At 41.4% G+C, this 15,544-nt stretch overlaps 1 protein-coding gene and 1 long non-coding RNA gene across 3 annotated transcripts in view; one reads left to right on the top strand and one right to left on the bottom strand.

Moving 5' to 3' along the window:
• Window positions 1-884: 884 nt before the first annotated feature.
• On the bottom strand, window positions 885-7,381 carry LOC148896195 (uncharacterized). Its single transcript, XR_016115390.1, has 3 exons — window positions 7,250-7,381; window positions 2,278-2,422; window positions 885-2,198 (listed from the first exon to the last, which is right to left on the bottom strand). It is a non-coding gene; the product is annotated as an uncharacterized LOC148896195 (long non-coding RNA).
• Window positions 7,105-15,544, top strand: part of me1 (malic enzyme 1, NADP(+)-dependent, cytosolic) — a 79,272-nt gene continuing 70,832 nt past the window's right edge. The window contains exon 1 of one of the 2 annotated variants that reach the window (XM_088999282.1): window positions 7,105-7,477. In XM_088999282.1, the coding sequence (XP_088855408.1) occupies window positions 7,349-7,477 (129 nt within the window). In that variant the 5' untranslated portion in view covers window positions 7,105-7,348. The remainder of the gene's footprint in view (window positions 7,478-15,544) is intronic. The other variant, XM_088999281.1, reaches the window with a different exon arrangement.

Here is a 15,544-nt window from a genome sequence, read left to right as displayed (position 1 = left end):
TTGGGGAGAGTGCCTCTGGATTGGCAGACCGGGGTGGTGGTCCCCCTTTTTAAAAAGCGGGACCGGAGAGTGTGTTCCAACTACAGAGGGATAACACCCCTCAGCCTTCCTGGAAAGGTTTATTCAGGGGTTCTAGATGGGCGGGTCCGTCAGAAAGTCGAGCCTCAGATTGAGGAGGAACGGTGTGGTTTTCGTCAGTGGACCAGCTCTACACCGTTAGCAGTGTCCTCGAGGGTGCATGGGAATTCGCCCAACCAGTCTACATGTGCTTTGTGGACTTGGAGAAAGCGTTTGACCGTGTCCCTCGTGGAGTTCTGTGGAGGGTGCTTCGGGAGTATGGGTAAAGGAGCGCAACATGTGGCAATATATTTAATTTAGCTTTACACAATGGTCAAAAGAGGCCATGTGGAGACTTGGCGCAAAAAGTTTAAGGTTATCCTTGGGATGCTTTCGGCTTTTCCTTTGATAAGGTTGGACCATTGTGGTCAAGCTCCTTCGCACGTTTCACCTGTCAACTCAGCGTTCTATAACCATGCAAGACAACAGTGCTGTGGTTTTAACTGTTCCACCTTCCTAAATATTCATGGACTCCAACAGTTGGATATTATGACCAGACATCAATAAACAAGCTCATTGATTTGAGCAGGTGGGGGCAGGTCATTATCAGGACTGACGGCAAAGCAAGAAAGAAAGTGTGACACAGAGATAACACTGGCAGAGGAAACAGTTTCAATATAACTCATCTTACCCCTTTTAACTTTTGCACAGTCATCAATGTCCTCGGCAGAGATTCTAATTCATCAAGCGCCTCTTTTTGATCTTTTGTCCACATCTAACATGTAAAATGCACAAGGGAAAATCTGTGTTTATTTACCCATTTTTATTTTGTCAACTGGCTGCACACAAAAGAATCATCAAGATTTAGAAATGCAAGCTCAGATGTCCATTGCACAGCTCTGGGACCTCCATCCATACATTCATTTTGTAATCCACGTATCCTTGCAAGGGTCACGGGTGTGCTGGAGGGAAATGCCCTTCACTCAAATTAGGGCTGAAAACAAAACAAAAGGACAGGTATTTTCAATAAATCTCGTGAACTATGAGAACCACAAACATGTGGTGACTGTTCAAGTTCCTTCCATCTTATCAAGTTAATTTCATTTTATCAGAAAGTCATAAAGATGATACTTTTCTTTAAGCTTATCCATGGAGTTTACATTTGCTTTTTCAGGTGTGTGAGAATAAAACCACTGGGCTACATCTATCAATTCAATTTACAGTACAGTGGACTATTGCAAATTTGCACTATGACATCTGTGAATTCACATATTCCTGACTTAAAAATGAATAAGTATTTCTTTAAAAACAAAATCTTATGTAATTATAATAGCATGTGGATTTTTGCTATTTGCTGGCCGGCTTGATCGTTATCGCCTGCAAATAGCGAGAATCCACTGTATTACAATGTAAATCCACTTTAAAAAGTACTAACACTGACAAAAGAAGACATTGTTGATGTTTTCCAAGTGGCTAGGCTACATGCAAACAAAATCTGGTCGTGATTAGCTCTTACGACTAGTTAATGAATCCTCTTCATCAACATCAATGACAGTGCAGAAAGTTTGCTCAGCTGCATTTTTTTTGGTCTGCAATAGCAGCAGCCGTAAGAATGAGTTGCAACAATGTTCTTGAGACTCATGGACATTTTGTTCATCGGATACCCAATCGTTACGCTGTAGAGCCAATTGAAGAGCGGAGTTGTATCGTGGGATAGCATATGACAGTTAGTTCGGAAAGGGGAAGCCACTTTCGTCAGAAGGGTCGGTTGTCATAGTAGGGAAAGCTGGAGTTGTCACTATCCCAGCAGTTGATAGGGCGGCATTTTAAGTGAATCACTTGAACGAGACAGGACTAAAAATATGCTTGTTGCCAGTGGCCAAACAGCAACCCGGAAGTGTAAACGATTTGAAGGCTATAGTGTCTATAAGCCCGACTGAATGGTGATTGACTATGAATAATTGACATTTCCTGAAAAGTGATCAGAATTTCCAATAAATCAGAGCCAGGGATGTCCATTGCACAGCTCTGGGACCTCCATCCATACATTCATTTTGTAATCCACGTATCCTTGCAAGGGTCACGGGTGTGCTGGAGCCTCTCCCGGCTGTCTTCAAGCAGTAGTCGGGGGACACCCTGAACTGGTCGCCAGCAATGCACAGGGTTTACATCGACAAATATTGCGCTCACAATCACATTCAGGGACAATTGCAAACCTACCATGCACGTTTTTCGGAATGTCGTAGGAAATACGAGAATCTGGAGAAAACCCACGCAGACACAGGGAGAACCTGGAAATTCCACACGGGAAGGCCAAAGCCAGTTGAAATATCCCAGGCAACCATGTGCTCACTCCATTCCCTATCTTGACAGGAACACAAAGATTACACTGGCTCAGAGTGCTTCCCAAATCTCTCCTAGCATTCCGTATGATCTTTACTGCCAAGTGGCGTCGTGCCTAAACCTCCAAAATAACTTCCCGCTCCTGATAGAGACTCACAAGGCAGATGTTTACCATCCAGATGAGACTTTTGAATGGGATTACCTTAATATGCGCACAAATCAAAGTTAAATTGGAGCGTGCCGTATTTAAAAACATGTTACTTCTTGGTCAAAATATTAAGTATACCGATACAATTGAATAAAATCTGATAAAAGAAATATTGAGTGCCTACATAAATACAATGGTACTTGGGCTTTGATTACATATAGAGGTGTTTTAATACCCTCCCTAAAACATTTTGTCACACAACTTTGTCTTTAACGGTAGAATTTGGACCCAAAAAGCGGGGATGCCACAAATGTTGAAAAATATACATCTGGATGCAGAAGACATGGAAGAGTGCCGACACTCAGACTGGGAGAAAGCTTTCCTGAAAAGGTGTCACTGAGTCATCTGAGTTCATATACTGTGAGATGGCATGCCTATATGACAGAACAAAGGACCAAATCATAGAAGTCTCCAACACAATGACTGCAATCTGAGGATTTCTGGAAATCTCAATGTGACCTGTGAAACAATTGAAAGGAAGTATGGCCAAATCCTTCAGTGGGGCCAACACCTTCTAATTTTTAATATCTGGACTAACGCCACTCGTGATGTGAGGAAAATCACTCAGGATGATCTTGAGGAGACATCCATGAAGCCTGTTATTTTTTTTTAGATTTAAATTCAGGAAAGGTAAGTGAATGGGGCCGGAATCTCAGTACGCTTGTGTCCACAATTTAACCCTTCTCACTATCTCAGGTTTGAAGGGTGGCTCCTCTCTCTTCTGCTGTTTTGGCTCTTTCCACAATTTTTTAGACAATTAGATTGGGGTCGCTTTCAATAAATGCAATGAATATTTTAGGAAGTCTACACAGACTTTTTTTCACCAGCAAACATAATCAACAAGGTTATTCAGGGATAATAGCGAGCGGAAGTACTAAACTATACAGAGCATAGAAACCCCGCCAGACGAGAGGAAAGTGTACTTTCGCACGAATCATATGCCAGCATGGATTTGCTAATCAATGTTCTCTGCCAAACAAGATGGATGAACCAACCAAACCATTGCACAATCTGCTTCACTGAAATTGGCTCACATGAGATTAGAATATGTGAAAGGTGTAAAAGTGAATTAAAAAAATAATTCCATTCCCTCAGGTCCTCATCCTCCCTTCATCTCTGCATACCCTCAGCCCATGATGGGGTGTTCTCAAAACCCACCTATTTAGAATCGCATATGCATCTCTTTTATTATTATTATTATTAAACATCATTTCTTTGGGTGTGCATATGTATCAGTCACTTTATTACAGTTACCTTATTACATTGCTAAAGTACAGTTTAGCAATGTATAACCTTTGTCCTTAACCCATCTGAAGCATACATTTATGAGCTTGTGCCTGGCGAATGTTGCATAACAACAGTAACTATGCCAAGCTTGACCTCGGCTTCAAATCTCGTGTCACTCCCGCCACATATACTGTGCCAAGCAAATGATCTTGTGCTCAGCACAACTCATGCCACTCAGCATGAAAAAAGCAAAGTAAGCATTTGTATTCACTTCTGTCATGTTTATTGCTCAGATAAAACCATTATTAACACTGGTTGGTTCTCATTTTACAATATCTAATTGCGGCTCTAATTAAAGATGTCCAAAGCTGAAAGTACAACCTGTCATTGGATGAGAGTTCACCAAGGACAAGTTGCCAGTCTTTCACAGAACACAAATAGACGTTTCATGGACGAAACCTTTTTTGAACCTTGGCATATTTTAGGCATTACAAAAATCTCACTGAACACAACCTAACAAAAATAACATGGATGAAAAATTTGCTGATGGTGCAGTGGTACGCTCTCAACTCAACTCAATTCTACTGTATTGATAAACCACTGTCAAATAGCCAACGCTGCATACAAAATGCTCTACATGGAGCAACTACCATGTACACAACAATAAAGTAATAAATCAGTCACAAGACAGTAGAACGCGCCAGGGAGTAAAACTAAGGCCAAGTCCGAGTCATACTGAGTCACAGACTTGGAAAAAAAACTCACTGGACTGAAATGGAGTGAAAATCAGAAGGCCGACTCCCAGTCAATCGCAGGGGATATACAGCGATACCTCAGCTTACAAACTTAATTGGTGTAAAGAAAGTATATGTACGGCGAAAAGTTTTTTTCCCATTTATTTCCCATAAGAAACCATTAAAATGAGAATAATCCGTTCCCAGATCCCTATAAAACATAATTTTCTACTAAATAAACCTTATTTAATGTATAATACATGTTATTGTATTGTAATTAAAGAAATAAACTACAGTATAATAAAGTCGTTTTATTTACCTTTGTGATGGTCGTTGATGATATCCGAGTGAAGTTGCTGTGCTTTTTCGACGATAATACCTTCACTCACAATGTCCCCTGCTAGCTGCTTTTCATTAATCCAAATCAACAGAAGTTTTTCAACCTCTTCTATTGCCTTACACCGTTGCTTAGACAACACAGAAACACACTTGGCCACACGTAGCAATGGTCGATTTAGCGTACTGGTACTGGGATGCTAAGTCACACAAACGCATACCTAGCTCGTGTTTTTTGATGATCTCCTTCTTCTGCTCGACCATAATTTTCTTTTGTGTCCTCTTCGGCTTACCACTAGCCTATGGTGGGGTCTTTTTTTGGGTCCCATAGCAAAAGTACTCCACTCAATAGCAAACCATGTTTGCACTCAAAGGGTGTGTGGAAACTAGTCCGCCAGCCACCCTGGAACTGTGTGGTTTGGTTCGTCCACCGATAACAAGTTCGTATGCAAAGATTATATTCTTGCAAATTTAATGTTTATAAGGTAAAAAGTTCATGAGCTAGAGCGTTTGTACGCCAAGGTATCACTGTAAAGTGGGACCTCGGTTTACGAACCCCTTGGCGTACAAACTTTACGGTTCACGAACGTTACATTTATGAAAATTTTACATTGGCATACAAACTATTTTTCGGGATACACACGGAGCTGCCACAATGAGTGATGTGTCGTTCGTGAATGACGAAATGGCAGAGGACTTTTGTTTGTGGATCGGTTTACAGACAGACAGAGAGAGAGAGAGAGAGAGAGAGAGAGAGAGAGAGAGAGAGAGAGAGAGAGAGAGAGAGAGAGAGAGAGAGAGAGAGAGAGAGAGAGAGAGAGAGAGAGAGAGAGAGAGAGAGAGAGAGAGAGAGAGAGAGAGAGAGAGAGAGTGAAGCCGTTCTCCAAAAAACAAAATGGCATCTTCGGTTAAAGCCACGTGATTGGTGAAGAACCCTGCAGTGTGTGTGTGTGTGTGGGGGGGGGGGAGGGGTTAAACATTAGAGAGACAGGCAGACAGAGAGAAAACACACACGAAAAGGAAAGGACAGAGCTTGAAAAAAAGAAAAGGGGAAAAAATAAGTAAAATGGAAAGAAAAATGATAGAAAACAGTATAATTTGGACCCATTTCAACTTTGATAGTTCAAAAGCAGAGTGTAGACTGGAAGGTTAAATATCCCATCAATCAGGCTCCACAAATACCCCGCACAAGTCATCTGTACACTTGATGCAAAAAGCTATTAACCCAGCTAAACAGATCACAATTGATGAAGTAGATACAATTATCACAGAGAAAGCACCTACAAGGGATCATTCCTCAAGATGGTGAAAGAAGCCGATGTTCCTCATCAAGTGTTTGATGCTGAGGAAACCCGGACACTCCATTCCATCAAGCCATTAACGACATCACAAAGGTAAATAAATGACTTTGTACAGTACAGTTTAGTTCTTTAATCATAATACTATAGCACATTCATATATATAAAATAAGGCATATTTTGTGTAGTTTTAGGGCTTAGAAAATTAGAAAGTAGAAAATTATGTTTTATGGGGACCTGGGAACGGATTATTCTCATTTTAATGGTTTCCTATGGGAAATATTTTTTTGGGATACACACTTTTCGCCTTACACTCTGTCTGGGAACCAATTAAGTTCGTAAGCCAAGGCCCCACTGTACTGTATAACACCCATTCACACCCACATTAACAAAATCACAGAGTGGGAATTATACCACACTGCCCACACACAAGTCCGACGTGTGTACAATCAGCAAAGATGATATTTGAAATTAACAAACATAATTTACAGATTAATTTGGGAAAATTGATCATTTTCTGTGGCAACTCCGATGATCTCACAAACTACATACGTAAATTGGTTCCCAGGCAGGTAATCAATGACCGATGGTGCAAGTAAATCTGAAAACCAAGGCTGCTCAACTTAAGCACCAGAGAACAATATAACGCCACACAGGTAAAGTGGGGCTGAAATTCTAACCATAAATATTGGTGTTGTGATGTGCAAACTACTTTTGCACATCCTGCCACCAACTGTCATGTGGCCTATTTCTACTTCTTTCTGTGATTTGTCATTTGCAATGGGAAATTAAGTTAACTTACAATCTATATTTTTCAACATTTAGTTCATTACTACCTTTGCAGAAGTCTACTATGAATAGTTATGAATGATGAGTCGATTTTAATATTTAAAAACGAGCTTAAAATAAACGAACCCATTCGTAATGTTTGAACAAATAGGATACTTGTCACTCGTCGTCCTGCTGACAACGTAACCCCACGTTTGGTTATGAAATCTTGAGTGTTTGCGATCAACCGGTTTGTTGATAAGAGTGCAGCGGTGAACCTGCTGCAGCTGACGTGAGGTCACATCTCCGCTTGGTCCTGCGCGTCGCATCCACTTGTTGCGTTCACAGCAGCTGTTGCTATTTAGAGAGGTAACAACATGGCACACGGGCTGGCCAGAAATGAATCCGGCGACATGGAGATGCACAAGTCAGACAGCAACAGAAGAACCTTCGTGTACACAAAGAAGAGGGGCTATGAGGTTATTCGAAATCCTCACCTCAACAAAGTAAGTGAGGTGACGTAGGAAATCCTTTGGACGAATTTCAATGTCGGACTTGTTTGTAGCTGTGTGCCGATGCGTTCATGTGCCGCAGGGCGATTGTTCATTAAGCACAACTACCAAATTGTTAACAGAGCAAAGACGATATTGGAATTGCAAATCATACCAGTTAATTTAAAAGAAAAAATGCATAATATTTCAGACAATGACACCTTTCGTCTCAGAAACTGGCAGCTTTCACAGCCTTCCCAAATGTAATTTTCATACTAGAAAGTAGCTGAACGCTACATTTAAACGCACCCGTGCTTTTAGCACTGTCGGTTCAAACCAATGTTTGCAACAGATATGCATTTACAATCACTCTGCTTTTAATCGTTAATTATTGTCTAATTTTTATTACAGTAGCCAATGTGTATGATTCTGGGGAAGCAAATGAATGCAGCATTAGCTAGAGGGTTAAGCTTCAGGGTTATATTTAGATTGAAAGAGTCCGGGCTGTGGCGCATACGGTGTCCCTGTGGTCCTGTCATGTAACAGTTACTTAGCAGTGTTAATGCTTGACATTATCAATAACTGGAACACAAATCTTGACACATTCCAGTGGTACGTAAGATGAAGTCACCAGAGCATCTACTATATTTGGAAGTACTGTTTTATAGAGATGGTGAAGACATGCGCTTCTCTGCAAGCTTTCAAGTGCTCTTTGTAAATAGTTCAAACAAACTCTTTGGATACAGTTGCTTCTGACGCATTGCGAGGAGTGTGGTTATGGTGTTTTTTTAAGATGAAAGGGCAAAGAAAAATAAGTATTTAAAATGAAAGGCACTATTTAAACTTTAAAGATGGCTCGCGTCCAGAGGTGGTCAAACTACAAACCGTGGGCCGAATCTGCCACTTCTTTTTAATGCGGCCCACTTAAGGTTGGTAACAATTGAGGTTTGAAGATTGCATTCATTTCGGTTGGACTTGTAGTGACAGGCATTTCAATGCCAGGTGACACCGTTTCATGTTGGATTGGATTGGATTGGATTTACCTTTATTAGTCTCGCAGTGGAGAAATTTACATTTTACAGCAGCAAAGTTATGAAAGAAAGATGAAAGGATGAAAGAAGTAGAAAAACAAAATACACGAGCTGCTGGAAAGGCAGCCACCCTCACGGAGCCATCTTGAAGTCAAAAGAACTAAAAAAACTAAATAACAAATAATATAGCAACACAAAGACAATATGACAACACAAAGACAGAGACATTCATTCTTAAGCACTTTCTGTACCCTTTTTGTTACATAAAACAGTTGTCGATAAAAGAGAAGAGGATCAAAGCGTCCTTTTAACCAGTGGATCATGGACGTCATGGTGGAGTCTGCATGTCTGCTAAAAGCTAAATGTTGAAAGCAAACACAAAGCTACAGCATCCATTAAGGAAAAAAGATTCTCACAGCTCGTGTTGCGCGACAGTTCCACATATGCATCGACACTTTGTGCTGATGCTCCTTCTCATCGCGGGCTCCTCAAGCCATGCATTTATCCAGCTTCAGACTGTCCAACAGCAACGACCTTTCCGCTGAATAAAGCGGACTGTGAAAATGCTGCCCACGACAGGTGTAAAAAAAGCACAATCGCCCCTGTGGTGTCCAGCAATGACAGTCAAATGTCACCGACATTCCACCCATTCAAAAACAGTACTGGCATATACGTGCTGCCAGAAAGTCGAAAATGCTCAGCAGTCTCCTTGATGAATGTGGTGGCCAAAAATGATGAAAAAAAAAAACCAATCTGTATCCGTTGCACATGACGCACAACAACACATCTGCTGTTTCATCTGTGCTGTATGTCATGCATATTAGCATATTTGACAATAAAGCTGACTTTGACTTTTGACTTTGTCAAAGTGACAAAAACAAGCCAAAAACAACAAAAAAGCAAGGCTCGTGAGAGCACTTGTTGACAGCTGCTTACTCGGACGCCGTCTTGGACTTCCACCATGATGTCCCTGATCCACTGGTGAAGAGACGCTTTGATCCTCTCCTCTTTCATCTGGAACTGCTTTATGTAACAAAGAAGGTACAGAAAGTGCTTAAGAATGTTGTCATGTTATTTGTTATTAAGTTTTTTTTTGTTCTTTTGACTTAAAGACAGCGCCGCGAGAGTGGCTGCCTTTCCAGCAGCTCCTGTGTTTTGCTTTTCTACTTTCATTTCTTTCATAACTTTGCTGCTGTGAAATGTAAATTTCTCCACTGGGAGACTAATAAAGGCAAATCCAATCCAATCCAAGTTGCAGAGCACAGGGAAGAAGGTGGTGACAAAAACAAGGAAACAAGTCTTGCTCAGTCCGATTCTGGCAGTGAATTGCTCGTGATTCGATGGACAGTCGAGTAAAAGCATGTTTCCTAGAATGGTTTGGCTGTTATCGTGTTTAAAAACTTTCCGTAAATGGACCGCTAGTAAGGGAGTGAGCGACCTCCATAGTGCTAACTATGAGCATCAAAGACCCATGACTGGCTTCAAAAGTTCATTGGGCGACTTAATTTAACCGAGCAATGCTGCCTGTCGTGCGTACTGATTGAGGGGATGTAAAGTTAGAGACAATGAGTGAGTGTAAAGAAGAGTCACCAGGTCTTTTAATCATCTTCTATTGTAGCAAATAGTCCTAACTTTGTATTATTTTGTAGATTTTTTTAATTTGCACTTTTTCCATACCTGTACTATATCCTGTTAAAATTTAAAAAGTAACATTGCCCCCGCAGCCAAAGAACAAATGGACATCCTTGATCTAGTCTGCTAGCATGTGTGCAGCGATTGGGAGTTGGTTGCGCTTTAATGTGTATTTTGTGACCGTTTGTGGGTATAAAGTGACTGAAGAGCATCAACAAATAACGAAATTCTTGAACCACAAATACTGTCAATACAATGTTATGTTATTAATGATGGTGTTTTCTGGAAGCAAAAGGAGGAACGTGACTACAGGAGAAATTCATCACATAGACAAATGCTGAGCCAATCGTCCTGGGTTTAAGAAGGGGCTGCATGTTCTTACTGTTGAAAAAAGGGTTATTTGTCATTTCCACGTCGGCAAACTCATTTTACTTGTCACTTTGTTCATAACAAACGCCTATTCAACAACGGAGCCATTGCCTTCTGTACTCGTGAATTGTCTGTATCGCGTAATGAGGGCCTTCGAGGTCATTTGTCCATCTTGATGTGACATGATCTCTCCGTGGTGCTGATGGATAACTCTAAAAGTTTCAGCTAGGATATCATGTTTATTTCCTCTGAGTTTATTAATGTTGTCTAATGCTCATTTATTGAGTTGTATTCCCAGATAGTAAAGTTGATGTGATTTCCTCTGCATACAGGCCTCAGTTGAACAGACAGAGGGATGGGGATGAAAACATGTCCTTTTTTGTCAACAGCTTCTGTGGTCAGTCCATTGTGCGGTCCGTTAAAGGCCAGACTGGTTGAGTTTAACAGTGGAGCTGAAACAACCCAGAGTGTGAGGCGCGCTGCTTTGTTTATTTGCACAGAGCCTTGCTTGTTTAGAATGAATGACTTCAAACCTGAAACCATCAAATGTTGCCAATGATGCCTTCTTGCTTACTTTTCAGAACTGAAATTAAGTCCAGTGAATGAGTTGAGTTGCATGCTCACATGTAAGATTGTCCAATGAGTTGGCTAAGTTGTGTGCTCACAAGTTAGAGCATACAAGAGCGTATCGGGAGTGCATTGGTTATTCTAGTCACAATGTCACAGAAACCAGGAAGTTGAAAGATTTTATTTTGGTGTTAGTCAAGTGAAAGTTATTGCCTTGGGTTTCTGCCAAATGGAGTTCACCGTTTGAAACACCAACTCATACTGCTGATTTGCTTGGAATTATATTGTCACAAAGACCCAATTCGAATGTTCAATTAGCTCTTCAGATATTAACCTTTGGTTCCCTGGGACAAAACTGGTGGCCAAATTCGTGACCCAGTTGCAGTAACAGCTTCTCAACAGAAGGTGCAAGGGTGACATCCTCTCACCAAGCTGAATCACCTTGAAAGGAATAAATCATTAAAATGTGAAAATTAAAGTTTTTTTTTTACTGAACCTTAATTGGACTTTTTATCATAATAATAATACATTCAATTTCTAAGCGCCTTTCAAAACCCTCAAGGTCACTTTACACTTGGAAATGGAAAATTATATATCTTCATATCTTCCACGTTTAGGTGTTTATTTTTGTGCAAACAAAAAATCTGCAATAAAATGTGTGGATAAAAACACATTCGAGTGTTTAGCTGCAATTTTATAAATCAGTGTTGACCAAGTAATTTGATTTGGAACAGCTTTCACCTTTAAACTGTAAGTATGCATGTTTGGAGAAGAGGTCATACTGGATGCTTCTCGCTTCTGGTCTTGTAAACCGTTTGTTTACATCTCAATTTACACTCCAGGCCATGAATGAACTCACTGTGCAAGAATGCTCTTAAACGGGGTGCAATAGCTTGACCTAATTCACATAGAAGGCTGCTTGCTCCATTTGGTATGTCACATGCAGTTTTTTTTCCTCTTCGAATAAAAGTGGCGAGTTGCGGGCGATGCTTTTGTGTTAAAACAAAACAAACCTCTCCTTTACTTACTCGCGATGAATGTTACATCCATGTTGAATGTTTTTAATTCAATTTAAAAGATGCCCATTGTACTTTATTCATAATTTGGCCTGTTTTTTTCAGTTGGCTGGGAATCATCTTTTTTCGTAGTCATTTTATTTATTGATTTATGTATTTTTTATAATCATGCTGGAGTTCCATACAACTGTAGCTGTATTTGCTATTGTTGGGTGGTGGCTATGTCAAAATAAAACCTCATCATCTGTACTGACACCCGCTCGGGGATTTGAGTAATAGTTAGAAAAAAAGGTTTTCTTTGCCCCTTGGTGAAGCCTCCACTGTCAGCGCTGCGCCTGAACTGGGCTGAGGAAATTAGAGCAGAAGGTCGGAAATGACTACTAAAGCATGTTAGTGGCCCGGCACAGGCCGGCTTCTGTGTCTCAGGCAGTGGCACAATGTTGCCCTCCATCTTATTTCAGCGAGCCCTGGGGATGAGGTGTGTTTACCTCACCCAGGTCAAGCTCACTTCACCTCCAACAGGAACCAGTCACAGCACAACCTGCTAATTGATGCTGAGGGAAGCAGCGCTGAAAGCACCCTCTCCTCACATTGACAGGCTTTGATTTCCTTTTAATCTCTACACACACACACACACACACACACACACACACACACACACACACACACACACACACACACACACACACACACACACACACACACACTTCCCTGCACACTGGGCAATGTGTGTGTGTCCATGGCATCACATTGCTCTTTGGTTAAGTTTGCCTCCTCCCTCTCGAGAAGGGGAACCGGATATAATAGAAGTGTTTTTTTTTTTGTGTGCTTGCTGTGCAATAAAGAGATGAAGCGGGGTGCTAGGTGTAAAAAGGGTTCTCTGTGGGGAGGACGAGAGCGCTGGCCGCTCTCCACAGACGTCCTCTGTCTCTCTGCTTGATCACACATTAATGAGGCATCTGTGTGAATCTTGACCCTCAATATGTCTCTGATGCTGGTTCTGCCTGCTGCTGCTTTGAAAAATAACAACATCCTCTCTAAAAATGCTTAAAGCACCCAATCATGGATGCAGTTGCCCCTCAAAAGCTGAACTGAGAGGGTGGGTGTCGCCGACCTACAGATGCACATTTACTGCTTATGCACTGTAGATCAGTGCTTGCCAACGGACCGATTAAGATAAGTACATGCTATTTGCGGGCCTGCAACAATGTTTTTTCATCATTTTATTCGTTTTAAAGCACTGGTTCTCACAACAAAGAGAATTATCAATCATTTCAATAGTTATTACTGCCCATTACTTTCAATGTTTTATTCACTGTACAACAAAATGTAGAATAAAATAAAATGACACGGTGAAATGGACCAATTAAGAACAATAAATACAGCACATAATCTGACCAATTTTATGCAAGTTACTGTCCCACCTACGGTGTTTGTCTGTTTTTTTTTCATCCCGTGAATGCCGGCTTGTTATTAGTGACTGAAGTGCTAATGTTTACATGGGCAGGCTGTCCAAATTTTACTCTTATTTTCATTCTTTCCACTTCAGTGGTATTTGTTGAAATGAGTCAACCTGTTTCTTTGTACCATCTTGATTTTGACGACAAAGCATAAACAGCTTCTTTCTCCATGTGACTTTGGAGATCGTGCGAGGTGAGGAACATCTTTTGTCCAAATAGCTTCATCTTTGGAAGTCATTGCTGCTCAACAGCTGCTTGTTTCGATGAATGTTTGGTCAATTTGTTAGGATTTCTGTAACTCCCTTTATCTCACATTTATTGGCCGATTCTGATGATTGCAAAGCAAGGTTAATACGAAGGCTGATTGGCTAGGGTCGCGCACATTTCCCACCTCACATCTGATGGAGTAATTGGCTCACAGTTCGCAAGTCTGTCTCTGTGCAGCCTGGTCCTAAACGAGCCGAGGCTCTGTACCGGTCCAAGGACCGGTGGTTGGGGACCAATGCTGGACATGACCACAACTAGTACATCCAGCAGTAAAGGGTGCAGAGAACTGAGAGAACTTCTTCTAATCTTGTTTCATTCCGCAGTGGGAAAAGTTGTTTAAAACCAGAATGTTTGCTGATTTGCATCAAATCATAAACTGTACAAATCGACTGTAAAAATAAAATATACAATAAGAATTAAAAGCAATTTCGAATTTTCAATTTGAACCATTTCAAGAGCAGCTTTGACTACAGTGGACAGCTCGCCATGTTATCTGGTTACAGGATGCATGAAAAGGCTAAATTACTTACTAGGATCCTCTGAAACTGACGAGGTGATTTGGTTTGACATAGACATGCCAGTATTTCCATTAATTATGGACAATGTATTAATTAATTATGGACAATACATTGTCCATTAATTATGGACAATGTATTGGGCAAATTACAGGAGACGGGAATTTGCTGACCTTTAATGAGAAAATTCTAGAAAACATCAAGTGCGTTCAAGAAAACTCTAGAAGGATGGCTTAAAACAAATTTACAAACTGGAGAGATTCATGAAACACTGGACGTGATGTTATTCTCTCCATTTGTGCCAATGGCTGGTCCTCACATGAGATTAGCCTTGATGTTGAGAGTGGTGAGGGAGCTGTGCCTCGGGGATGGGAGGTTGTGAATTTGGGACACATCGTCAGTAGTGTGCCAAAGAATCATTGGGTGTTTCGGCCTTTTAATCACTGGACACCCTCATCGATGGTGGCCAGCGACAGGTTGATCATGCCCGCGCTTGTGTCCCATGCCCAATCAGATGTTGAGAAGCTGGTGGGGGGGAGGGGTGTTGTGTCTTAGGTTGCCGTTCTATGAGCCCAACAAGGGTCCTTCCTCTTCATCCAGATCCACTGGCTGCTTCTTTTTGCGGCTTCAGAGACTGATCTAACTGTGTTCCGCAGAGCCTGTCCGTGAATACCCAGGTCTTTTAGCAGCCTGATGGTGGCCAGAGAAGAGCTGTGGTATTGCATGAGGAAGTCTGGAGTGACAGAAAAGTATGTCAGAGCGGTGCAAGACATGTATCACGACTGTAAGACAGTTGTGAGGTGTGCTGTCGGTGTGACTGAGGAATTCAAGGTGGAGGTGGGACTCCACCAAGGGTCAGCTCTGAGCCGCTTCTTGTTTGCTATGGTGATGGACAGGCTGACAGACGATGTTAGACAAGAATCTCCTTGGACCATGATGTTTGCAGATGACATTGTGATCTGTAGCGAGAATAGGGAACAGGTGGCGGACAAACTAGAGCTGTGGAGATATGCCCTGGAAAGGAGAGGAATGAAGATCAGTCGCAGCAAGACGGAATATATGTGTGTGAATGAGAGGGATCCAAGTGCAAAAGTGATGCTACAGGGAGAAGAGATAAAGAAGGTGGAGGATTTTAAGTACTTGGGGTCAACTGTCCAGAGCAATGTAGAGTGTGGAAAGGAGGTGAAGAACCCTGTCCAGGCAGGCTGGAGCGGCTGGAGAAAAA

The sequence above is a fragment of the Hippocampus bargibanti genome, linkage group LG06, assembly GCF_051943395.1.
Source record: "Hippocampus bargibanti isolate YZ-2025 linkage group LG06, ASM5194339v1, whole genome shotgun sequence".
NCBI classification, from domain to species: Eukaryota; Metazoa; Chordata; class Actinopteri; order Syngnathiformes; family Syngnathidae; genus Hippocampus; species Hippocampus bargibanti.
The sequence above is the reverse complement of the archived record's forward strand: the minus strand, read 5'-3'. Positions and strand labels throughout refer to the sequence as shown.